Source organism: Pipistrellus hanaki (genome assembly GCF_964339955.1).
Source record: "Pipistrellus hanaki genome assembly, chromosome: 1".
NCBI lineage: Eukaryota > Metazoa > Chordata > Mammalia > Chiroptera > Vespertilionidae > Pipistrellus > Pipistrellus hanaki.
Window position 1 is genome coordinate 40,354,857 of NC_140503.1, and position 26,921 is coordinate 40,381,777.

At 52.3% G+C, this 26,921-nt stretch overlaps 1 protein-coding gene across 1 annotated transcript in view; it reads left to right on the forward strand.

Annotated features, from left to right (window-relative positions):
• The first annotated feature begins 3,251 nt into the window (after positions 1 to 3,251).
• Positions 3,252 to 26,921, forward strand: part of ITGA11 (integrin subunit alpha 11) — a 117,741-nt gene continuing 94,071 nt past the window's right edge. The window contains exon 1 of the mRNA XM_084886727.1: positions 3,252 to 3,438. Coding sequence (XP_084742853.1) covers positions 3,387 to 3,438 — 52 coding nt within the window. The 5' untranslated portion in view covers positions 3,252 to 3,386. The remainder of the gene's footprint in view (positions 3,439 to 26,921) is intronic.

Sequence of the window (26,921 nt, forward strand, 5' to 3'; positions counted from 1 at the left end):
GTAGACAGAGAAATCTGTGTGCTCTAGGAAAGGACAGCAGAGTGAAGTAAAACTAAGAGAAGGAAAAAAAAAAACAAAAAAAAGGCAATAATCTCCTTTGAGACTCTTGAGCCAGCCATGCCTGCAGTAAATCACCATTGCACTCCCTAGTCACATGAGCTCGTACATTTTCTTTTCTCATTGAGTCACTTTGTATCACTTAAAACTGAAAGAATCCTCACCCGTGCAATCTCTTTATCTATAAAAATGAACGTAACTTCTTGCAGGTGCAGGGGAATTCACTTAGAGATGTTTATAGAGTCTTGTCCTTAATGACCCCAAAGTGGAAACAGCCCAATAGTCATCACCTGATGAGAAGATAAACAAAATGTGGTCAATCGGTACAATGGAATTTTATTTGGCAATAAAAATGAATGAAATAGTGATACATGCTCTATTAAGATGAAGCTTGAAAACAATGTTCTAAGTGATAGAAACCAGACACAAAAGGCCATATACTCTATGATTTCACTTACATGAAATGTCCAGAATAGGCAAATCCACAGAGACAGAAAATAGATTAGTGGTTGCTAGGGGTTGGGATGAGGGAACGGGTAGTGGCTGCTAATGGTTACAGAGCTTCTTTGGGGAATAATAAAAATGTTCTGGAATTAGTAGTAATAGTTGCACAACCTTGTGAATAAACTAAAAATTGCTGGATTGCTTGGTGAGCATTATTATATGTGAATTACACCTCAATAAAAATAAGTAAATGCATATGCTCTGTACATGTAAGGGATTATTATTATTACTACTACTACTGTTCAACTAAAATCTCAGCTCCCATAAAGCCCTGCTCTGAGCTTCTCCAGACTCAATGTGGATCGTGCATTTGTCACCCCTATGCTGCTGCCTTGGGTGATATAGAGTGTTTAAAAGTCATTAAATAATAAATGATTTAAATGAATGTTTAATTAATAATGACTGCCAATGCATATGAGGTTATGTCTCATCTTTTCAGCTCCATCACTAGCTCCTTGAGCGCAGGCTTCTCGTATGTGACGTTCAGAGCGTTGGGGGCACAGGAGGCACTCACATATTTGTTGAAAGAATAAGTGAGGGCACACCTCCCCTCTCCACCTTCCACGGTTACAAAGGCAGGCATGCTGGATGGGACCCCGGTGCGCGGATGAGGACCATGTGAGTTAATGAGTGGCAGAGCTGTTCCTCCGGGATCAGCAGCTGCACACCCGCCTCAGAGAGCCTCTGCAGCAAGCAGCGGGCAGTCTCAGAGCGCAATCTCAGGCCCACAGCACAGCAGCATGCCCATCAGGGCGCCCTGGCCGTGGGCTTGTGCGTTCCTCATAAGTGCCCCAGGCAACCCCCATGCACCTGCAGGGAGGGAGCCACTAGGGAGGGCATCCATGTGTGCCAGGCAGGGAGGTGGTGTGCAGCCCGTTGGAGAGCTGTTATCAGGATGCTCTAGGTTCAAAGTATCTGGACTCAAACCCTCTTAAACAATGAAGGGGGCATTGGTCGCATCATTGGGAAGTCCTGAGGGGAGCAGGCTGAAGGGGTGGCCTGATTCAGTGGCTCAACAACCTGGTTCCTCCATTCTGTCATCTCATGTCTGCCTCATCCCAATGCCAGATCTCCCCCTTCCCCAGCCAGACCCCTCCTATCCATGCCAAGGCCGATGTGATTCTCTGCCCCAGCCTGGGAGGGGATTGAGAGTAAGAGAGGGGAGGAGAGGAGAGGAAAGGAGAGGAGAGGAAAGGAGAGGAGAGGAGAGGAGAGGAGAGGAGAGGAGAGGAGAGGAGAGGAGAGGAGAGGAGAGGAGAGGAGAGGAGAGGAGAGAAAAAGCTGATGAGTTGGTTAATCTAGGAGCTCTTTTAAAAGAGCAAGAAAGCTTGTTTCTCAGAAAACCTTTTTCATTTGTCCTGTTGCCTTTTTTCAAACTAAATCACATATCCCCTCTCCCCACCCCACCCCCACACACCCCGGGGATGGAATCAGCTTCCCCCCTAGTCAGTAGCTGAGAAGGAGAGGTGAGGATACCAAAACACAAAGCAGGGTAGTTACCAAGAAAAGAGCACAATGCCCACTATACTTGTGTGAACCTGGGCTTTTTCAAAACCCTCCTCATCCTCCAGGACTCAGCCTGAATGTCATGTCCTCCGGGAGGTCCTTCCAATTCCTCCCTGTGTCTGCCTCAGGGACTGGCTGTCCCCCCTGCCTCTTCATCCACCCACCCACCACCTAGTAAGTTCCTGGTTCATGGGGGGGAGGGGGGGGAGAGGAGTATGTGTTCCTTTGTGAACCAAATAGATGCTTCTACCCTTAAGGGTGTTTTCAGCCTGGACAAGGGGAGAAAGGTTAAACAATTACACCTACTGATGTGTAGTTCCTTTCCTAAGTACAATGAAGAGAGACAGACAGACAGAGAGAGAATGCCCTGTGTCTGGGCTGAGACCTGGCAGGATATGGGAGGGGGGAAGGGAGGCCCCCCCGCAGAGGGTGGTGGGGTCTCTGCTGCAGCTTTCACACACTTGCCACCTCCCCTGGCTCTCCCCGCGGGAAGGGCCGGCCTCCACACCCATGGCTTGCGGTCCAGGGCCCGATTTAAAGCTCGTGCAACAACTGTGCATGGAGTTCAATTGTCAGTGGTCAGAAGGGCTGGGAAGGAACGTGGCTGGGTGCCAAAGAGCTCCGCTGTTGTGGTGCAAGTAGGCACAGTCCTCCGGAGGCTTCGGGAGGCCTCAGGTGTGTGGGCTGGGGGAGTGCAGGTGGAGGGGCCTGGTCTGCCTTTATTCCAGGCTCAGAAGAATCGAGGTGCCTTGACACTCATTCCATGTCCCAGGGTGCAGGGAGGCAGGGGGCGCCTCAGAACATTCTTTGGAGGGACATGTACTCCCCGTGGCTAAGGGAGACCTGTGTCACCGTCCGCCGGAGCTCCTGGGTCATCTTAGGGACCCTCCTCCGCTTTGGAAGCTCTTTCCTCTGGGAAATGGAAATAGACCCCATTCCTCCCGGACAGCCTCTGACCTGGGTGACGGTGGCGCAAGGAACATGCTGCACAGGCGAGGTGGTGCCCAGGAGAGGGGTTCCCAGGTGGTTCTCCCCTAAGGCAGAGGTTTGGGGTGCGGGCGTCCAGGCTGCAGAGGGGCCCAGCCTGGACGGGAGCCGAGTGGAGAGAGAATGCCCTGTGTCTAGGCTGAGACCTGGCAGGATAAGGGGTGTCCCGCGCCCCTCCCCGCCCCGCGCCGGCCCTCCCACTTCCTCCAGCCGCCGCTGTCAGGGCGCCGCGCGGCGGGCGCAGTGCAGGCTCCGGCTCCGCGCCCAGGAGGCTGCCGCTCTGGCTCGCCGCCCCCGCCGCTCCGCACCGGCCCCCGCCGCCGCGCCGCGCCATGGACCTGCCCCGGGGCCTCCTGGTGGCCTGGGCGCTCAGCCTGTGGCCAGGTACGTGCGCTCTCGCCTCCCCTCCCTTCTCCTCCCGGAGCCGCTCCGGGCGCGCCGGGGCCTCGGGTCTGGCCGCCGGGGAGCGGGACGCGGTGCGCCTCCGGGGTCCGGCCGCGGCTCCTCTCGGGGACGCGGGGTTCCGGAGCGGGCTGCAGCCTAGCGGGCCGGCCAAGTTCCGCACAAGAGGGGGGCCCGCGGGAGCGACTCGGAGCGGTTGTTGGTGTGTTTGGGAAGAGTGGAAGAGGCTCGAGTGGAAAGGGGCTGCGGGCTGGTGGCCCCGCTGGACGCGCTGGCCACCTCCCGGGGCCACGCCGGGTCCCCGCGCCGCCGCCGCCGCCGGGGCGCTCGGCTGTCCCGGGAGTGCCAGGGCGCCCGGCCCGGCTGGGAAGGGGCTGGGCGCGCAGAGCGAGCGCTGCCCCGGTGCCCTCCTGCCCGGAGCGGAGGGCGCGCTCTGCAGGGCGGAGACCCGGGCGCGGCGGACTGGACCCGGAGGGCTGGGGGGACCGGGAACCCAGAGCCTCCGGAGTCCCTCTGGCGGGGGATGGAGCGATTCCCAGCGCTGTCGGCCCCGAGGCAGTGACGAGCCGTTTCCGCCACTCGGGGTAGGGACAGGGCATCGCCGCCACCACCACCCCCCCCCCCGCACACACACACACACACACACACACACACTGTGTTCGGAATTATGCGCAATTATCCATAGCCCTGGGAAGTCGCGGACACGGAGAAACATGCCATTTCTCATGCGCTCTAGGTGTCCTAGGTGTCCCAGGTGTCGGGGCGCGGCTGGAGCCAGAGGCTAGTCCTGGGATCTTCTCACTGGGGCCCCCGTCCTGGGCTCCCCCCACCCCCATCCCCACCTCGCCCAGCACCCCTGCAAGACCGCACCACGGAAGCCTTCCCGGCCTCTCCGCTGCGCGAGGACCTGCGCCCGCCTCAGGGTCCCGGGCCCGCCCCGGCCTCCCCGGCTGTGTGCGCTCCCGGCTGGGGCTGCAGCCTGTGGTAATGGGGGGTCAGGGGCAGAGGCATCCGGAGAAGCGCCCTCAGGGGACATCGGTGGAGACGGCGCCACCACCCATGCTGGTTCACCCGGGTTCCGAGGTTCCACGGGAGCAAGTGCACCCTCCTACCCGGCTGTCTACAGCGGCGCTTCTGGCAGCGCCTCTGGTTGGCGGGGTCCAATTCAGACCCCAGGCACAGCTGGAAACAAACGTTGGTACCTGTTGTTTGGTAGTGGGGGGTGGGGCGGAAGGCTAGGGAAGAGCTGTGAGCAGGCCAGCATGCGTCTAGATACTTCCTTCAGGAAGCGGTGAGGCGCACTCTGGATCTTTTAGATGGGAGGGAAGGCCACTCCAGCAATGTCTGCAGCTCACTGGAGATCCTGCTCCAGGAAAAGAGAGGGCACTCCTGTTCTGGAGGGTGACTCCAGACAGGGGGAAGCACACACCAGACCCTGGGTTGGAGGGGGTGCCTTAGGGGCCAAAAACAGTGTGCACCTCAGTGTGCTCAGGAAGCTAAGAGCAAAGTCTTTGAAATCAGACCTGGCCCCAGTCCCGGCTCTGCCGCCCACTAGCTGTGCGACCCTGAGCAGGGGAGGCACGTTCCCCAACAGGTCTCCTCCTCCGTGGGTTGGAGGGTGAGATTCCGAGTTCATCACTCTGTCAGGAGGATTAAGAGAGGCGCTGTGCGAAAAGCCGCTAACACGGGGCTCGGTGCACAGTAGGACTAACGCAGTGGTTGTTAGTGTTACTCACTCGGGGCTGGGGAAATGGGGTGAAGGATGGGGACAGGATTTGTGACTCAGAGCTCCCTTTCTATGGAGAAAACCACCCCTGAGTTATGTTTGGTCAGTTTGGGTTCTTGAAATATGGGATTCATTAAACATATCCATCAACGTTGGAACGACATCTGTTTGCAAGGAGCCGGGGCTGCGGCCCAAGCGTGTACGCAATCTGGGCTCTGCTCGGAGCTGAGAACAAGGCTAAGTAAATAGAGGGGCTGGGGAGTGGATGGCATGGAGAAGGCAGGGCTGCGGCTGAGAGGAGAAGCTCAGTTCCACCTGGAGAAGCCAGGGAGGCTTCCTGGCAGAGGAGACGTTTGCATTGGGCTCTGAAGGAGTGTGGAGCGTGTTGACAAGCTAGAAATGGGGACTACACGTATTCATTTACCAGTTAGTTCCCGGGAATAGTCAAAGAACGAAAAGGTGAATGTTTTAAAACCACAAACATGACTCTGGTCAGTGTGGACTCTGAAGAGTGGAAGTAGGGCAGGGGTCACAGGGGACGTGTCCCTGGCTCCGGGCAGGATTGGTCTCTCCTCTGTGCATCACAGGGAGTCTGTGAGAGGCTTACCAGGAAGCTTGCCTACTGGTGACAGCACAGTTTGACTGGGTAGGGGGCCTGTTAGAGGCTGAGTTGGAATTGAGGCCATTGTGTTCAGAGCCTCTATCTTTCTGGAGCCCCTGCTGCAGCCTGGGCAGGGTGACAGGGTGGACAAAACTATCAAGAAAGCCAGGTGCTGAAACCGGTTTGGCTCAGTGGATGGAGTGTCAGTCTACGGACTGAGGGGTCCCAGGTTCGATTCAGGTCAAGGACATATACATTGGTTGCGGGCACATCCCCGGTGGGTGGTGTGCAGAAGGCGGCTGGTCGATGCTTCTCTCTCATCGATGTTTCTAGCTCTCTATCCTTCTCCCCTCCTCTCTGTAAAAAAATCAATAAAATATATATACTGTATTTTTAAAGAAAGCCAGAAAAAAAAGTAGACAAGTCCAAAGACTTTTCCGGCTGACATTCAGAGAGAGCAGATCCACTGGCCCAAACTTTACTACCATAGCACATCTGTAATAAGGGTGGATGAGGTAATGATTCTTTAAAACCCAGTCTTTACAGAGCACCTGTTATCTGCCAGGCTCATAAAGACACACAGGGAGTTCAGACACAGCGTGGGAGTGAAGGCTCGGGTCCCTCCACCAGTTCTCTGTGCCCTTGGCAAGTCACTAAGTGGCTCCGTGCCTCAGTTTTCTCACCTGCAAAATGGGGGAGGGGTGGTATTAATAGAACTTACAGATTTATCCGGAGTTAAATGATCAAATGTACATAAAACTTTTGGAAAGTTCCAGGTGCATATTAAGCACTCCAGGAGGTTGTGTTTCTCCTCCACCGTCAGCAGCTGCAGTGCTCACGATACTGACCATTGAGGAAGGAATCTGAGGCCGCAGAGATGTAACTTCAAGCCCAAGTCCATGAGAGAAGTGTAGAGGGAGTGCCAGGCTCCTGAGGCCCAGAGGAGGCCTGTATGCCAGGGCTCTAAGTAAACCTAAGCGTTCCTAGCTCTTGCATCCAAAGACCTGGCCCACAGTCCTGATCATAATGGGGACTCAGGTATTTTGTTTTTACCACTGAGGCTGCCAAAATCACTATGATTTCAGTGTGAGTGTTTTGTGGTGTTGAAGAGAAGAACCATACCACTCAGCATAGCCCTTGTGTGAACTTGCGGATAGGGATCTTATTTAGGAAAAAAAACACACACAACTTGTATGGGAAAAGCACAGTATAAGCATATGGGTGTGCAAAGATCCAAGCCCTGCTCTCCAGCTCTGGAAGAGCATGGAGGGGGACGAAGTCACTTTGCCTACCCCACTGCCCACGCTGCTGGGAGCTTGTCAGCCAAGCCTCTCAGCTTTCATCAGCCGAGGGGCTTCTGGACCCTTCCACATCAGGCACGGGGGGCCCTAAGGGATGGCTGTGGAGTGTCACCCTCTTTCTGCTTTCTCGCCACACCATACCAACCCCACGGTGGACCCCCAGACATGGAATATCTCTCTCTTTGCCAGTCGCCTTGTCCCAAGAAGCCCACCTCCACAGGGCTGTGGGCCCTTGAGGACACATCTTAATTTTGCCTTCTCTGAACCTCCTTCTCTCCCCTCCTGTAGTGGAAGTTTCTCCCATCAGCTGGGAACTTTCCTTCTATTCTCACCCCTCCTCACTTAGGCCAAAACTGCATCCTGAGCTGGCCTGGCATGGCTCTTCCTGTATAGAGGCAGCTTGGAGAATTTTTAAAGCCTTCTTTTCTCTCCAGGATACCTGGCTTTGGAGATGATTGTCTCACTCTAGGCTTCAAATCTTACTTTGGGAGTCAGAGTTGAGCCAGGCTCTGTTGCGAATACAAAAAGAACGGATCCATCATAATCCTCCCCAGGTGGCAGCAGCCTCTGGCTGACTCTGAGGATCAGCTACAAAACAAGCTTCGAACATGCACTAACATTTAACAAATGGCATTTCTGCTGATTCTCACCACTTAACGCCCCATCCCACCAGTATCAAACCCTGGGCTACCATCAGGGATTCAGAGCCATTTGAAACTATTTCCTCCAAACAATGGAGAGCTCCAAAGACACACACACACACACACACACACACACACACACACACAGGCCCTCAATATGGGGTGCTTGCTACAGGGAGCTGTGGTCCAGGTGGGGACTGTCCCCAGCCCACATCATGTAAAGCCTAACTGTGTGAACGCTTTGTAAGGAGAGAAGGGGAAGGGAGAGACCGGAGGTGGTCATCTTGTAAACCGAAAGTAAAGAAGCTGCCAAAATACTCCCTGAAGGGTTTTCACACTGTGTACTTAGGACCTGAGTCACAAGATGAATAAAATCCCACCTGGAGGTAAAGGCAGTGTGGTCCCACCCCTCCCTGCCTCTGTCTCCCACTCCCCCTTCACCCACACGTTTACTGAGCAACAATAATCAGTTTGCCTGGCCTGGGAGCCCAACTACCTGGATTCAAACCCTTTCCATTTGGGTGACCTGGATAAGCACTCGGTGCCTTCCCTCAACCATAAAATGGGGAGAATAATGACTTCACGGGCTGATGTGTGCACGAGATGATCTTACCTGGTTCATTCATCTCAAGTGTGTAGCACAGCATCCGGCACTCAGTAAGCCCTCGGTTAACAGTAGCCATCATTACCCTTCCCCATCATTTATCATTCGATTGGTGCCAGCCACTGTGTCAAGCTCCTCTTCACATCTCAGGCCTTGAGACGGCGACATTAAGTCACTGCTGCAATCACCGGGTTACACAGGAGAAGCTAAATGGCTCATCCAAGGTCCTGCGGATTGAGTACATATTGTCAGGATTTGTCTGATCCCAGGGCTGTGGTTCTTAATCCATGTATAATATCCCTTTAGAACCGGGCCTAGCAGGCTTAGAAAGACGAATCAGGTGCTCTTGCTGAAGGAGCTGTCTTCATGAGATCAGGGGACACATGGCCATTCTCACAGGGGCACAAGCCCAGGGCGGGGGCAGCTCCCTCTTAGACTCAGCTGGACAGTGATTTCTCAGTCAAAATGCTGGTTTGGTGAGACGTGGTCCTCTCCTGATGGTTCCTAACATGGGAGCCTCTCTCTCGCTCACTTACATCCAGGTTCAAGGCCAAGTGGGGCTCTACCACCTGCCCCCACGTGCCCAATACTCCAGACCACTCTGCCCCAGGGCCCCCTCACGGTCCAGGCTGGGTGCCCCTCTCCTCCCTTCTCACCTCTGGCCCATTCCCCTGATCAAAGCCTTCTCTGAGCTCCAGGCCTAATGAGTCGATTCATGCTGACCATTCCTAATGAGTGATGACCACTTCATGCGTCCTGTCTAAAGGGGTTTGCATTTTAACTGGGCTGTGCCTTGAGCCAAAGGAATAAAGGGCTAATGGTGGAACTTCAGGCACAGGACCAGCAGTAGACAAAATAATTGCGGCAGGGGTACCTGTCTGGCCTGGGGCAGCTGCCCAGCCCATTTCCATCGCCAGTCAGGTGTGTCCCACCCAGGCCCTCCCGGAGGATGACAGCCTTGTTCTGTGACACAGAAGAAGCCAGCCTGTGGCCTGGGTGATGCTGCGCTAAAGCAGGCAGAGGTTTTGCCACGTGGCATGTGGGGCGAGTTAGGCAACTTGCTATAGCAACGTGCTCCGGGATTCCAAACAGGATGACACAGAGAAGCGGTTCCTGCCTCCGCAGCGGGGCTGCTGCTGTCTTCCCGCAGAAGCATCACTTCTCGGGGTCAGGCTGCCAGGAATCCTGGCCCTGGCGGTTTCCACAGCCTATTGCTTTGTAGATTGGGAGGACGAGGCTTCAGGAAGGCCATGCGGAAATCATGAAATGAACAAGTGGGTGCAGTTCCTGACAGTCTGCCAAGAGCACTCCCATGTGATTGTTCTATCGGTCAGGATAGGCCAGGTGAGGCCAGAGGCTCTGCCAGAGCTGCTACGGGCTTTAGATCCATGGGGAACGTGGGGCTCTGAAAAGTTGAATGGTTTCCCCTGATTCTCCCAAAATCACTGAGAACTCAGGGGCAGGGCTTGTGGCCAAAGGTGACGTTAAGAACCAAGCTTGCACCAAAACCGGTTTGGCTCAGTGGATAGAGTGTCGGCCTGCGGACTGAAGGGTCCCAGGTTCGATTCCGGTCAAGGACATGTACCTTGGCTACGGGCACATTCCCAGTGGGGGGGGTGCAGGAGTCAGCTGATCGATGTTTCTCTCTCCTCACTGTTTCTAACTCTCTATCCTTCTCCCTTCCTCTCTGTAAAAATAATCAATAAAATATTTTTTTAAAAAAAGAAGAAGAAGAAGAACCAAGTTTGCTATACCCATCAGAGAAACTTGAGAAAGCAATGCTTCAGCCAAATGAATGAAGTTCTGACGGTATATTTTCTCCATCTGTGGCAGGCAGGTAGGACAAGATCGTTGAAATCATTCTCCGTAGACCCCTAGGTGTGTCCCCGATGCCCACATCCTCCCTCTCCGCCTGGCCCATCCCAGGCCTCCAGCCCATCACCGCCTCCCCTGCCAGAGAGAAAGCCACGAAGCAGTGCCCAGCTCCCCTCCTTCTGACACTGCTCTTCCGTAGTCTCTGATGTTCAGTGATTGCCGGCAATCACAACGCCCTACAAATAATTTATAGACAGAGCTCCTCCCTGAGTTTATTCACAGCAGTTGCCACACAGGCAGGACCAGCTGTTATAATCTGTGGGTCCCAATACAAAGTGAAAATGCAGGGCTCCTTGTTTGAAAATTATTAGGAATTTCAAGGTGGCCACAGGAAAGCATTAAACCAAGTGACGCCCCGAGCAGCTGCACAGCTATGAAGCTGGCCCCGCTCACGTGGTCGTCCCTACCATTTGGCAAGGAGGCACCATAATCCCATTTTACAGATGAAGAAACATTTGGCTAACATGTACTGAACACCCACAACACCCCAGGCACAGCCAGGTTCTGGGGATCCCACAGCCTCGCCCTCAAGGAACATGTGGGCAGGGAGGGCACCATCACACACAGACGGCAGGGCTCAGCGAAGTGCTGGTGGCCATAGATGCAGGTGTCCGTGCAGCAGTTCACAAGGCACACGGAACTCAGAAGATGCTTTCATCTTCACTTACTGCCCCAAGGCCATTTTGAGACGTTGGGGGGTGGGGGGGGGGAGACGACCTTCAAGCATTTGGCCCTGGGCTCTGGATAGTCACCTAGGTGACTACAAGAAGCCAAAGCTTGAAATCACTGGCCTTTAGGTATGTGTACTGCTGAGGTCCTTGCTGGGCTAGCACTTCTAAGGGGGCCCTTTACCTGCCCACCTCGGCCTCCCCTCTTGGTCTATCGTGGAATGGCAGGTGATCAGTAAATCCAGGGATGACAGAGAATAATGGTATAAAACAAAACCTCTGCCCAGTCCCCACCCCAGACCATGCCATCACTCTCCCTGGTGGAGCCCAGCATCAGTATTTCTTTAAAGCTTCCCAGTAACTCTAATGGGCAGCCAAAGCTGAGAATGACCGATGTCATCTAAACCTAATCCCCAATCAAGCAAAAGCGAAAACGCCATCCAGGGAAGGAAAATGACTTGCTCAGGGTCACACAACAATTAGTGGCAAAGCCAAGGTCCTTCTGACTCCGTTCTTCCAGTCCCACTCCCTACCCCGGAGCTGCACAGGGTTTACATCCAGGCTGGACTGGAAACACAACATGGAGTCTGATTTGAGAGGCTGTGCGCAAGGTGGAATTTTGGGGTAAAAGTTGGTAGTTGAAGGGTATTCATTGGTGACCCAGCCTGGGTCCCCCTAAGTCCATAAGCTATTGATGACTGTGTGGTCCCAAGTGAAGACCCAGGGAAAACAAAGAAGGCCTCCAGGGACTGGCTTGGCAGAGGATCTTGGTCAGAACTGCCCCCGGGAAGACTCGCAGCACAGAAGGTTGGGGGAAGTAGGTGTCCAGCGGGTATTGGACAAGCCCATTAGGGTCATTCCCACCCTGTGATTGTGGGTCCCGCTGAAGCTGTGAATGTTCGGGTGAAGGAAGTGCCTGTCTGGTTGGGGAAGGGATACTCCATCACGGAGAGAGAGGAGGGCCCTGGGAATTAACTGAGTCCCCAGGCCAAACTCAGGTGTCATTGTGCCTCCAGACCCGATCCACCCAGACTTTGCTCAGTAAAAGCCAGAGTGAAGTGAAAGAACACACTGTGCTGTGTAGACACTCCCCTGTTTAAAACCCTCAATGGGTCCTGGCCAGTTTTCCTCAGTGGTTAGAGCATCGGCCCCAGACTGAAGGGTTGGGGATTCGATTCTGTTCCTCAGTTGTAGACTCCATCCCCCATGTTGGTCAGGCATGTGTTGGAGGCAACCAATGGATGTGTCTCTCATCACATCGATGTTTCTCTCTATATCTCTTCCCCTCCCATCCACTCTTTCTTAAAAAAACAATGGAAAAATATATCCTTGGGTGAGGATTAAAAAAACAACAACCTTCAATGGCTCCCTATTGCCATTAGGCTAAGTCCAGACTCTTTAACAGAGCTAACCACACTCTGAAGGGGTGACCCTGGCCTGCTCTCAGGACTCACCTCTAGCAGCACCAAACACACCCCTTCAGCACCCACAAGACTGAGCATCTTAGCTTCCCAAACACCCAGCTTTCTCTAGCCTTCAAGCAAAGTGTTTCCTGTGCCCCACTCTACCTCCTTTCTCCTGGCCGCCTCCACTTACTCTTCAGATCTCCACTTGGGCACTACTTCTTCCTGAAAGCCTCACCTGACCCCTTAACTAGAGCTTGAAGCCCCGCTTGTGTGATCTCTAGATACTCTGTTCCTAATCCAGAGGCCAGAATTATTGTTGCCTGAATATCTTCCCGCACTGGACTGAGAGCAGAAGGCACGTCTCCTAACGGTCTCTGTGTCTCTGGCTCGCACAGTGTAGGTGCTTCGTTGCTATGCGTTGAGTGAATGTAGGAACTCTCTACCCAAGTAGATCGAAAGATCGTTAAGGGCAAGAAAAATGTCTAAAATTTCTTTTTACATGCACCCCTCAGGAGGTCCCAGTACAATAGACTGTATGAGCCAGACCCTGTGCTAGGTGCTCTGGGACATAAGTCCTGACCTTTGAGGAGTTTATGGTTTAGTGGTAGGAGAGAAGATCCTTGGATAAATACCCTGTTTCCCCCCAAATAAGACAGTGTCTTATATTAATTTTTTCTCCCAAAGTTGCGCTAGGTCTTATTTTCAGGGGATGTCTTATCTTTCCATGCACTAGGTCTTATTTTTGGAGAATGTCTTATTTTCAGGGAAACACTAACTCTAACCCAAGGGTTGCGGGGGGGGGGGGGGGGGGGAGTGGTAATAAAGGCCGTAGGAGAGCTACAGACAAAAGACTCCTGGATTTGAGAGATGAGAAAGAGATTATGTGTAAGCGCAGAAAGGGTAGCGGCTGTATCTGGGCAAACAGCCTGAGGTTTGTTCAGCAGGATGCTGAGTACGTGCTAAGGGAACTGCCAGAACGAACAGGAGGCTGAGACTACTGAGCGAGGACCCAAACGCCAACTAAGGCATTTGGATTCTTTTGTTAATCTTGACCAGAGGATATGCTTAAAGAGGAAGGGGGAGAGAGAAACATTGATGTGAGAGAGAAGCATTAATGCATTGTCTTCCGTACATGCCCTGACCTGGGATTGAACCCACAACCCAGGTATTGCCCTGACCTGTAATTGAAATGGCAACCTTTAGGTCCATGGGGCGATGCTCAACCAACTGAGCCACTCTGGCTGAGCAAGGCATTTGAATTTAGCTCCTGGGAAGCCATTGAAGGTTTTTGAAGTAGAGTGTGGCATGTTCTAATCTGTGTTTTGAAAAGCTCCAGGGTGATGGGGGTGATGCCACAGGACACCACCTGGGGACAGCTGGAATGATGACGCAGGCAAGAGGCCGCCAGAGCCTGTAGTGAAGGCGGTGAGCTGAACAAGAAGTGGAACTGTGAGAGGCAGAATGCAGCAGGGCCTGGTCGCCAGGAAAGGAACGGAGGCTAGGAGGCCGGGGGGCGATGCCACTGACCGGAAGACAAGGAGGCTTGAGGAGGGGGAGGTCAAGTCAGTCTGGACAAGTTACCTTTGCAGGGTTCCTGGGGCAGGTGGTGGTGGCCCTCGGGTAAGGGCAGTGTTGGCCAGAGCTTGGAAGTGAGCCTGTCACATATCCGTGCCTTGGTGACACGCAGGCCTGAGTGAGAGGGAGCACCTCCTGTCCCTCCATCCCCTTTCCGGGCCCACAGGCAGTGATTTATGCCCCAAACTTAAAGAAAACCCAGGTCCTTGTTTTAAAAGCCTTTCTGAGCAGAAGAAACCAGAGAGAGGGCCAGGCCAGACCACAAGCTAAACAGCTGAGGAATGTGCTTGCTGCTGGGGAGGCCAGCCAGGGGCAGAGGCGCAGGCAGGCTCAGCAAGAGGCCCCGCTGAGTGTGCTGAATGTGTCCAGATTGTCACCCAGATTGTCCCTTATCCCTGCTCTTTTCTCTCTTTTCAGCAAGGATCTGCCTGTGTTCTAGCACATCCTAAAGCTGGCCCCTCCCCCAGCCCACCCAGCCTGTCAGTTCCACTGGTCCTCCCCCATGTGAAAGCTCTGGCCCGCCATCCGCTTCCCACCTCTGCTCAGCAGGCAGGGGTCTGGGAGCTTCCTGAAGTGGGGGGAGGGGAGGTACAGAAAGGCTCCTGTGCCTTGTGGCAACAGCCACCTACTGATCTCCCTGCTCCCGCCCTGGTCCCCTGGAGGACCTTCCACCCCGTAACCAGAGGGATGCTGCTAGAATGTAGGGCAGATCATGTCATGTCCTTCCTCTGCTCCAACCCCCCTAGGACTCCCCTTCCTGCTCTGAGTAAGAGGTCCTGTGTGTCTGGCTCCCTCTGCCTTCCTGACCTCATCCTCCACTCCTGCCCCCCTTGCTCATTCTGTCCCGCCCACGGTTTCCGGGATGTTCTTCAAACACATCAGCCACCTTGGGCTTTGCACTTGCTGTTCCTTCTGCCAGGAATCCTCTTCACCAAAGAGCCTCTCTCACTTCCTTCAGGTCTTTGCTCCGGCACCACCATCTCATCGGGGCCTTTCTGACACCCCTGACTAAAATGTCAACACCCACCCCCCCTTCTTCAGTCTCGCAGAGGTATTTCTCATTGTCTAGTGTTATTACTTACTTATTCACCTTGGTTATTGGCTGTTTCCTCCAACAGGATATAATCATGAGAGCAAAGATACTTTTTTAAAGATATATGTATATCTGATTGATTTCAGAGAGGGAGGGAGAGAGAGAAACATCAATGATGAGAGGAATCATTGATGGGCTGCCTCCTGCAACCTCTGCGGGGGACTGAACCCGCAACCCAGGCATGTGTCCTGATTGGGAATTGAACTGTGACCTCAGGTTCATAGGTCGACGTTCAACCACTGAGCAACTCTGGCTGGGACAGAGCAAAGATGGTTGTATGTTGTGTTTACTTATGTGTCCCAGGGTGCAGAGCAGTGCCAGCCAGAGTCAGCTAGTAATAACTAGTTGTGGAATGAATTAATTAATAAAAATCTCACCCGGCCTGGCCTGCAACAGCCTGCAATCCCACTAATTAATCCCCTTTGAGGTTAGCATCACTCTCTCTCCAGTCACCTTTCTTGAGACGCCATTCCCCTAGGTGGGCATGCGTTCAGTCCTGACCCTTGTAGCTTTCTTTCCAGACAAAAAGAGGCTTCTGACCGATGCCGGTGGGCAGGGCCAGGAGGGCTGCGGAGGGGGAAAGGGCTCTTTAAGGGCAGAGGGCCTTGAAAGGGGCAAACCGGGTAACAGCAGGCAGCCCAGGCCGGCCCGGCGGGCCCTGTGCTGTTCAGAGTTATTTACTGTGACTCAGAAACACCAGCAGACGTGGGAAAGGCCTTGTTTTACACAGTGCAAACCTAGGTACACAATGGGGCTTCCCAGAAAACAAGAAGTTTAAAATGCCTCGTTTCCCACAGACGGGGAGTGATTCAGACGTATCCATGTACCAGAGAGCACGGCCATGTCATTTGTACCCCAGAAGGAACTGGCAGTGCCCACAGGAGATGACAGGGCTGAACAGCAGACCCCCGGTTATGATCCAATCCCTGGGGACCGCCCGAGCAGAACCTGCCCCGGTGGTGGGGAGATGACAAGGAACCCATTAAACGGGTACAGAGACTGCGCCTGCTCCTGATAAGGTTCACATGAGGCTCATGTGCCACTGACGTGGCACTGGAATACTGGCTCTGATTCTCACTACGTGTGCGACCTTAGGCAGGTCACTTCCTCTTTTTAGAATGTAGAATTGAAATTATAACGTCTATGTTGTAGGATCAGTGTGAAAAAATATAAATGCGGACTACCACAAAAAATGTCTGGCAATGATGAAGTGCTCAGTAAATGTTCATGTATTGCCTCTAAATACTTGCTGCCATTCCCTGAGGGCTTCCGCGCATCAGGTTTTGTTCTAAGCACTGGTCATCTTGATGATCCTGATCCTGTAAGAAGGTACCATGTCCCCCACATTAGAGATGAGCAGCTGAGGTCTGTAGAAGTTAAGTAACTTACCCAAGATCACCCAGACCAGCGGTCAGCAAAATTATTAGACAACAGAGCGGCAAACCGCAGCTTGAGATCCGCATGTGGCTTGTGAGCCGCAGTTTGCCAACCACTGAGGGTCGTGACACTGCCTCGGAATCTTCTTCAGAGTCTGGCTCTGCTCAGCCTGCTAAGCGGTAAAATAGCTATAAAGTAATTCACACAGGAGAGTTCATGGCTGATAGAATCTTAGGCCTACCCCAGCCCTTACTGACTTTTTAAGGAAGCAACCATGACTTGGCCCAATGGATCAATCTGGGCCAACCCTGAGTGTTACAGATGTGGAAACCAAAGCCTGTGGCTTGATTACACCTTCCACTAGCTGGACCCTTCAAGCCTAGGGCAATGAAAAAACCCTGGGCTCCAGATGACAACCTCTGGGTCAAGTTCAGGCTCCAATGCTAAATCTGAGTGCGTCATGTAACCTCTATGACTTCCACTTAATCACTTCTAAAATAAATGTTTGGCCTTCCTGATTCCAAAAGCTCTTTGGGGCTATGCGCCCTTCCTTCCAAGAACATTCCCTGAGCCAGAGCCTAGACTGGCTCATGTGACATGAGAAAGAAGTTAACAACAGGGACTCTGTTTTAAAGTAACTTCATCTAGCACCTGGACCGGTGCACAGTTGACTTTTCCTCATCCACAGGCCCATGAGGAGTCATGGGGCCCAGGGGCCTCCAGAGAGGCCTCAGTACCAAGCATCTGGCTGGAAGGGAACTTGAAACCTGAATATCCTAGACAAGTGGTCATCCTTGGCTTGCATTGCTGCAATGATAGAGAGCTCACCACCTCACAAGGCAGGCCTTTGTTTCCCAGCAAAGACAGATGGAGTCATGAGCCCTTGGTTCTTCTAAAGACCTAAAATTGGCAGTAGACATTTGAGATAATTTTGAAGTCATGAGTAACTGCCATTATAACCAAAAACCAAAGAGCTTCTGCATAGCCCTCAGGGAACCAAAACACTTCCACTACCCAGTATCCTCCATCCCCACCAAGCCCAGCCAATAGCATCCAAATAATCTTGGGTTCTGTTGAGCTCTGTGCAGTCAGGGAACTTTTCAGATGGGTGTGGGTGTATCCACTGTAGGGCGGGCACTGTAAGCTGGGAAGGGAAGGGCCCCCACAATTCCTTTTTTTAGTTTGCATTCAAAAGCCAGGGGCAGACAGGCACAGCCGTCCTCCGGGTCCTCACTGCCCTACTTCCTCTCCTCCGAGGGAAAGCCCTGCCACAAATTGCATATGCTGAGCCTTGTCTTGCTCTCTGCCCAAACACTCCCTGGGCTGGGACTAACCCCGGATGCACAGGGCTCTTGATCCACACACCCATGACAAGCAGAAAATAATCTTAGGAGATGGAAAACCAAAACCAAACTGTCTGAGTTCTTTGAGCTGGTTAGTGTGCCAGGAAAGGGAGGGACTCACTGTCCAATTCGGCTCCCTTTGGATGGCCAGTGGCCAGGATCAGAGTGGGAAGAGCTGCCACGTACAGCTATGCAGGCTGTGCACCGTATAACTCAATCAACTGCCATGTAAACAGCACCCTCTGCAGATGTGTGATATAATGCAGTGACCCAGCAGTCAGAGGTAAAGAAAGTAGTAACAGAGTACATAAAGGGTCTTCATCAAATCTTATACAGGGACTCAGACATAGAACATCTAGTCCAGTTTTTCTGTCTCTTTTAACAAATGCACATTGAGTACCTATGTGTGTTAGGCATTATTCTAGATTCCCAGGAAAAAGTAGGGAAGACGGACAGATCCAATCACTTCCAGAGGAGTTCTGGTAAATGTTTAACAACTTCTTCTGGCTCTTGGGATGGAGTGGGGAGAGTCCTTATTGTAACACTCGCCAATGACCATGGTGTAAATCCTCCCAACATGGTTACTTTTAAGGCACCGACATGACATCACTGAATGGGAAGATTGCTCACAGTCGGCTCCGTGAGCAGGTCCAGCACCCACTGTTCCTTTCCTTGGATCTTCAGCCTCAGGGTGGAGGAGGCAGTGTCTAAGTGAGCTTTTAACCATCTGTTATTATCATTCATTGTAAAAAAAAAAAAATAAATAAATAAATAAATAAATAAATAAATAAAGAAGATGCTTTGAGGGAGAATAATGGGTTCTCCATAGCACAGTAAGGGAAGATTTCTCCAAGGCCACAACATTAAAGCGGAGGTTGAGAAGGGGCTGGCAGAGCGAAGATCTTGGGGAAGAATGTTCCAGGCAAAGAGCCTGGAGGTGGAAAGCTCTTGGTGTGTATGAGGAGCAGGGAAAAAGGCAGTGTGGATGGAAACAGAAAGTGATAAAGATCATGACTCAGGAGCGGGCAGATCCTGCAGGGCCTTGTGGGCCCTGAGGAAGGATCTGGAATCTCTCCTAAATGCAATGGTAGGGCCCCAGAGCATTTTAAGAAAAAGAAAAAAAAAAGTGCCAGGTTCTGATTGGAATTTTCAAAGGATCACTCTGGCTGCTGTGGAGAGCATAACTTGGAGCTGAGCAAAAATAGAACGAAGGGGCCCGTTAGAAGGCTCTTACGAAAGTCCAGGCACAAAAGGATGAAAAGGACGTGGTCTGGGTGCTGTCAGAAGAAATAAAAAAGAATGGGCACATTGAGGTGGAACCAAAGGGGTAGAACCTGCAAGACTTGCAGGCAATGAAGTGAAATCCTGGGGAAGGGCTTCCACGCTCTGACTTGAGCCATCAGGTGGGTGGCAATGCTGAGTCCCGAGACAGAGAGACGTGGGGGAAAGCCAGTGTGGAAGGGAAGACCGAGGGAGCCTTTTTGGTCCTAGGAAGTGTGAGATGCTATGAGACCTCCACGTGGAAATGTCCACTGGGCAGCTGGGTGTTGGTCATGAGGCTCAGAGGGCAGGTCTGAGTTGGCTGGGTGTGATCTGGGTTCTCTGGAGTCTGGGCCACTGGAGGTGAAAGCAGCCGTCCAAGGCTGGACATGCTCAGCCAGATCCTATAAGTGTAAATTTGTGGTCACAAGTCTTGAGTTTTCCACACAGCTTGAGGGCTGTGCTTTGGGTTGGGAGCGGGGTTGGGGGGGGGAGGGTCTAGTTGACCAAGACTTCATTGCACATTAAATGAACTTACAACACAGAGATTCATACTATCGATATTGGTATGTTTTCATTCCTTCATGGAAGCTCTTAAAAGCTTAAGGAAAGAGGTCCATTTTGATCACTTTCACTACTTGAAAAAAAAAAAGGGTAAATGATGTAAGGCAGAAAAATGCACTGGCTTTCATGAAATTGTAAGTCTTACTCTTAGAGGAGGTGAGCCACATGTTCTCTGAAGGCAGGAGATGGCTGTCCAAGCCTGGGAGCACAAACAATGCTAATGACAGCAAATTTAAACTTGGTGTTTGCTGTTTTCAATTTTTAGGCCTGTTTTCCATGAGCCAGACATCTGCTTAACCAGCACATTGGCAAACATCTGCTTTCTTTATTTAAAAAAAAATTTAAAGGACAGCCCTTGCTCTCCCAACACTTGCTCCTTCTTCCCATCTCCCCTCTCAGATGTTTAGGCCAGTGTCTCTCTTCCAGTTGGCACCCGCCTGCCCCAATAAGCATTTGTCTCCTCCACAACCCCCAGCGATGGGCCCCCCTGCTCCAGCAGGCTGCTCAGCCCAGGTCTGACCTTTTCTGATTGAGAGAATTCTTCCTGATACGAGGTTGCAAAATGCAGAATTGAGAGAACAATGTGATAAGACACTCATTAGCAAGCATTTTTCTATCAAGCACAAAATAGGACTGACATTTTTTTATGAGACAAGGAAACTGAAGTCTGGGAGAAAGGTAGGCCAGCCAAGGCAGAGTGAAAGGGAGGGAGGGCTTTAAGGTGGTCGGTACCCACTGTGTATCACAGGCATGACAGAGCCGGGCTAGAGAAAGCAGGGGGTGAGTTGGCAGTGCCATGGGTAAAAGGAAAATTGTCCTGTGATCCATCTGTTTAGGCCCTCCTTGGAGGAATATCTAGTTAATTCAATGAGCTCATCCTTGCTCATTCTTTCTTTCTTTCATTCATTCATTCATTCATTCATTCATTCATGCTTTTGTCCTGTCACCATTGCAGAGAGCTTCCTGTGTTACAGACACTGTACAGGCAGGACACAGAGACGAGGAGGGACGGAGCCCCCTCAGCTTAGTTAACACAGCCTCTCTTTTGGCACCACAGAAAGGTGAGCGTAGGGTCTGCCCAGATAGAGCTATTCCTGGTCCAGCTTGGGGGTCATCTTTGGCTCTGAAGAGAGGGTCTGATCTGACCCCACAAGGACGGCACTCAGCTGCCTGGCCTCCTTCTTACAGACACAGCTGACCGGAGAGTCGCTGGAAAGGGGCAAAGGATGTGTTGCTGGAAGCAGGCAGGATGGGGACCTGGTGCCTGGGCCACGGGCAAGTCAGTCTTGGAGCCTCTGCATCCTCCTCTTTTCAGTGGGGATAAAAAACCTAACCCCTTGTCAGAATTAAATGAAATACTGTCCTGAGGCACCTGGATGCCCCCGGCGGATTTGGGGAAGGAGGGAAGAAAGAGCACTCACCGCCGGGACTGATCCCTGCTCTAACTGCCCGCCAACTAGAAGGCCTTGGCCATGGCAGGCAGCCTTCCTAAGCCTCCACTTCCCACTGGAGAAGGCGGACATGTGCCGCGGGCACCCCCAGAACAGATGCTGGTGCACTCAGAGCAGCTCCCGGCCAGAGCAGCCGTGGGTGGGGCTAGGGACACACTGGTTCCCAAATGAGCTCATTTTTCTGAGACATTTCCAAAGAAACAATCTCATGCCGTGGGGAGGGTGACGCCTTTCCACGGAAGCCTCCACACTAATCCCCTCTCCCTTCCCTTCTCTGTCCAAACCCAGGGTATAGCTGGTCCTTCCGATGGAAAGCACCTCCATCCCCGAGCCCCTCTCCTGTCTCTGGACTCCTCTTGTCATTACCCCTCCCATCCTGTCCACTCTGGCCAATCCTGTGGCCATGCATGTGTGTGTGTGTGTGTGTGTGTGTGCGCGCACGTGCACACACACAAATGCTTGTTGGGGCAGGCGGGTGCCAAGTTTGGAGGTAGGGTGTTGCCATCACTTTCATAAGTGGCCTGAAGCTGAGGGGCACTTGCGGTGAACCCTCACGTGCACACACACACACACGCGAGCACGTACACCCACTGACTCGTGTCCTGGCCTGTCCAAGGCCAGGGGAGCCAAGGATATGAGAATCCATCCAGACACACAGTCTGTCCAGCAGAGAGAAGGAAGGGGAAGGATGGTGGTAGGCTGCCCATCTTCATGGTGGGATGAATGCAAAGCAGCGTGGACTCCATGGTGTTTCTTTCAGAGAAAAGGGCGGTGGGATAATGACCAGTACTCAGAGAGACACGGACTGACATCCAGAGGATAATCATTTTGCAAAGAAGCAAGATGCTGATGAGTTGATTAGAGGAGCTTGAAAACAGGGTGGTCTTTTGCAAGAGTAAAGGGGAGGGACTCCCCCTCTCCTGGGGAGACCCAAGTTTAGGCATGTTTTCTGTGAAGCACAGGTGGGAAGCAGGGCCTGATGGTAAGAACTGGATGGCATCACAGCCCCCAGGTCTAGCAGGGGCAGTTTCAGCTGGAGGCCGAGCCACTGGGGGCAGACGGAGGTAGGGTGTTGCCATCACTTTCATAAGTGGCCTGAAGCTGAGGGGCACTTGCGGTGAACCCTCACGCTAGAGGGGTGGAAGGGAACAGCCTCAGTCCTGAGCGTCCATCTACTAGAGACCTGCAGGGGCAATGACATCTGTCTGCTCCTCCCTTCCCAAGGGAGATGGATTTGCAAATGAATCCAAAGGAGAAGGGCACAGAGACCCAGGGCATCCTGACTGGGACGGTCTTTCGAACACCTGGCCCAGTCTCCTCATTTTCTAAAGGGGAAAGCGAGGTCCAGAGAGAAAAACTATCTTGCTCAAGGTCCCACCAGTCCTAAAGGCAGAACCCTGAAGGAATCCAGGTCCCCCGATTCCAGGCATGTCTACCTGCCACAACCGTCCTAGCTCTCAGGAAGTGGGCATGGTATTCCCATGTCCTCTTTTCTGCACTCTAGAACTAGTTGTCCTAAGGTGAGGGGCCCATCCTCTGGCCTTTAACCTTGGTGATGGTCTTCCAGCCATTTCTCCCCACTGAGGGGATCACTGCTTCCATTCCTAGAAGATTAGGGAGAGAAGTCTCTGTCATTTTAGGGCCACATAACCATGTGCTCAAGGAGCCAGTGCACACAGCCTGGTGTCCACAATTTTTGAAATAAGAGTGGTCTGGAGGGAACCGTGTTGCCCCTGCCCACTTGCTCTCAATCTTGCTGAGGTCTTAGCAGCACCGTCCAGTTCTAGGGCAGAGCTTGGCTTTCTTGGAAAGGTGACCACATGGCCTGGACCCCCCGACCCAAAGCTCATTTCCTCTGAAATCTGGGTGTGCCTGGACCATAATCAGAGAGGGGCCAGTTCACCATGGTCCAAGCAAAGCGAGAGGAAGCTGGACGCTGATAAAGCAGAGCGTTAGATGACGGTTTTCTTCTATCCTTCCCTTTGGCTCAGGAATGCAAACTATGATCACTGTTGCCTGGAGAGTTCCCTTCTTAAATCTGTTTGGCTCCAACCAATGTTAAGATGAGTTTGCATTCCTCCACACGGCTTGGCCTCCAATTCTAAACTGTTTGCAGAGACTCGAGACAGATGCTTACACGCCGACAACTAGAAGCTGGCTATGCATTTGCCTAAGAAAGCCTTTCAGACGTGTGCTGGGGCTGGGCCGTGGATGCTGGAGAGCTTGAACCCTCTCGTTTTACAGATGAGGAGACTGAGGCCCCATCTGCAGAGGCATCATGACTCCATGGACTCAGTGACAAAGTTAGTGACAAAGCTGAGATTAGAACCTAGATCTCCCCGTGTTGGTGCAACCTTCTCTCGGCTTCACTTCTGGCTCTGGTGGCTTGCAAACATGCCTCTCGGCCCAACCACACCACGTGGGTTCTGAAGACCATAGTCATGTCTTATCCAACTTCCTGTCCCACTGTCCAGCATGGACACAGCTGTTGAGTGTAAGGACTGTAGAGGAGGGTTAGAGAGGAGGGGGTGGTTAAAGATGGGCATGAAGAAAAGCTGGTGACCTTGGACAAATCCCCACCCCTCTCCTAGCCTTAGTTCTGTCACTTATAACAAGGGTCTTAAGCCCAATCAAGTGATTCTCAATCTATGTTCCAGGACACCGTAGTGTTCCAAGGAGGTGTTGTAGGACTGCCACTGGGGGTGTGGAGCTACTCCTTGTCCTCTATCCCTAATCCCAACCTCAGCTTTTTGTGTCTGCTCTTCATGCATTGAGTTTATTCAAAAAGGTGGGTTCACTGCAGAAAAGCAAAGTTTGGAGCAAGCTAGATCATTTGACCTCTAAGATCCCTGATTGTTCTTAAAAAGAAAATCTTAGCTGAAACCGGTTTGGCTCAGTGGATAGAGCATTGGCCTGCGGACTGAGGGGTCCCAGGTTCCATTCCAATCAGGGGCATGTGCCTTGGTTGCGGGCACATCCCCGGTGGGGAGTGTGCAGGAGGCAGCTGATGGATGATTCTCTCCCATCGATGTTTCTAACTCTCTGTCCCTCTCTCTTCCTCTCTGTAAAAAAATCAATGAAATATTTTTTTTAAAAGAAAATCTTAATAAGTTACCCCTCCCTGATAACAGATTTGCTACAAACCATCTTTGACCCAGTGGTTAATGTCGGTGGGAGGGGTGGGGGGATGGAGGGATGAGTTCACGCCCCCTGGTATTTGGGAGGAGAGAGAATGAGGTTCAGGAGGGCCCTCATGCTATGGAGGCTCTATGACTGCACAGAGCCTGCTTTTGAACCAAGAATTGATGCTGGGAATCTGACTGTGTGTCTGTGCTCTGCATCTGCCATGCTGTGTCCTGATGAGGCAGGACAGCTCCTCCCTAAGGCTCAGCGTGTGGCTCAGGTAGGAGAGGTCTGACCTGCTTGCTGGCCACACTGCTCTCTGACAGGCAAGGTCCAGGCCTAGCCCTGCCTCATGTGAGGCTTCCCCATGAGCTCTCAGGAGCAAATGATTAGTTTACTATCCCAGAAACCACAAGTCCCCACAAATCCCCAGTGTCCTTCTCCTTCTGTCTTTGTCCAATCGCTCTGTGAAATTGTTTCTCCTCCTCCCCAATTGTCCATCATTTAAGAGTTAGACTAGCTGAAACCGGCTTGGCTCAGTGGTAGAGCATCGGTCTGAGGACTGAAAGGTCCCAGGTTCGATTCCGGTCAGGGGCATGTACGTTGGTTGCGGGTACATCCCCGGTAGGGGGTGTGCCAGAGTCAGCTGGTGGATGTTTCTCTCTCATCGTCGTTTCTAGCTCTCTATCTCTCTCTCTTCCTCTATGTAAAAAATCAATAAAATAAAATAAAAAATAAAGAGTTAGACTATATCAGTGACTGAGTGCTATAGTAATGCTGTATAACAAACAATCACCCCCAAATCTGAGTGACACGATAATTATTTAGTTCACATGCCTCTCGGCAGCTGTGCGTAACTGACCCGAACTGAGGTCTGCTGACCTCATGTATCTGGGGGATGGCTGATCTCAGCTGGCCAGCTCCACCCCAGTGTCTCTCATCCTTTCCCTGAGATCCGTGGGCTAGCCTGAGCAAGCACTGCTCCCATTCACGTCAGAAGTGCAGGTGAGCGGAAGTGACAAACACAGTGTCCTAAGACCTCAGCCTGGAACTTTCATTTCCGTCGCATATGGCCCAGCCCAAAGCCAAGTAGGCGTGGGAGGATCTACTCTGTCCTGTTAGTGAGAGGAACTATGAAGCTGCCTGGCAGAGGGTGTGGGTACAGAGGAGAGAAGAGCGGGGCTAACAGTGCAATCTGGAGAGGGACCCTGATCCCAGCTCTGTCACCTATAGGATATGTGACATGGGGCAAGTCCCAAAAACTGTGCCTCCGTGTCCGCATTTCAAAGATAGGAACGTCATAGGATTGTCCGAAGGAGGAAGTGAGTTAATACATGGAACTATCTTGTATGTGATGCTCAGCAGTGTTGTTAGTTGTTGGTACGTAGAGCTGAATTTGCTCCTTTAACACATTTTACTGTGTCCCAAACCCAGTCATGGGAATGAAGAGGTAAATGAAATCCAGTCCTGGTCCTCACATAGTTCCTAGTTCTCCTATGCGGGCAGCAGGCCGCCAAAGGCAGGATCCCGCTTCTCCCCAGAGCGGAGGGCAGCCTGAGCTGAGACCTCCTCTCCAGAGGAGGATTTTTCCCCTCTGCTGGCTGGAAGCTACTCCAATGAGGCAGGACCACGTATTCCCTCCTCCCCATCTCTTCTTCCTGTGCCACTATCACCTATCACCTAGACTTGGACCCTCAGGCCTCATCAGCAATGCCCTTAAACCTGCCTGTGTTTGAGACAGTGGCCTCGGGGCAAGGGAGAGATGGCTGGTGGCAGCAAGAGCCACACCACCTTTTGTGATTTCCCCAGGCAGGCGCCGCTAGAGCACAGCCATCTGACGCTCATTCTGTCTCACTTTGGACTGTTTTCTCTTTTCCTTCCATAGCAGCAGGAGGTCCACTTGCCATTTCTTTTTTACTTAGGGCAGTTTCTGGGTCTTTTCTCCCCACCCCAATCCAAAGCCAATCTGTGATTTGCTTTTTGTAAATGTAAAGATTCTTGGGGCCCAAGTCCACTAGGGAAGGGGGAGATAAAGCCAGAGAGTTTGGGTAATATTTCAGCCTCCCTCACCCCCATCCCGGTCCCGCCGTCCAAGGAAAATGAAAGCTTTTGCTTACACAGGTGCGTCTGCCACAGAGAGCTGAGCTGAGAATGAGCGAGGGCTGCTGAGCGCTGTTCACTCTTAGGGTCCCAGAGTGGCTTCCTCTCACTGTCAGCACAAGTCTGTTGTTCCATCCAGAATTGCAAGGCCCTCAGGACTTTGGCTGGTCTTTCTGGCAGACCTCGGTGTGATCAGTTCTCTAGCGAGCAGGATCTGAGGGTGTGGGACCCATGATGGGGGAGATTTTAAGAAGAAACGGTGATCCAGATTGTGTTTCTCAGTGGTTGGACATCGACTCATGAACCAAGAGGTCATTGGTTTGATTCCCAGTCAGAGCACATGCCCAAGTTGCCAGCTTGACTCCCATTGTGGCAGCCCATCAATGTTTCTCTCTCTCCCCCTCTCTTTCTCTCTCTCTCTCTCTCTCTCTCTCTCTCTCTCTCTCTCTCTCTCTCTTTCTTTCTCTCTCTCTCTTTCTTATCCCTGTTTCCTCTCTCTCTCTAAAATCAACAAAAACATATTTTTAAAATAAAAAGGAGAAAGGGTGGGAGGAGGAACACAGGCCTGGGTGAGATCACCACAGAGGGAGGAACTTAAGTGGAGGGGGGTTGGGAGCTGAGAGGGGTAAGGAAGGCTTGATCGTGGCAGGCAGTGTGGGGCAGGACGAATGAGACCTCAGAGTTCCTCCCTGCCACTTCCCAGCTGTGTGACTTTGGCCTGAAGTTATCTGCCTTCTTTGTGCCTCAATCTCCTGGC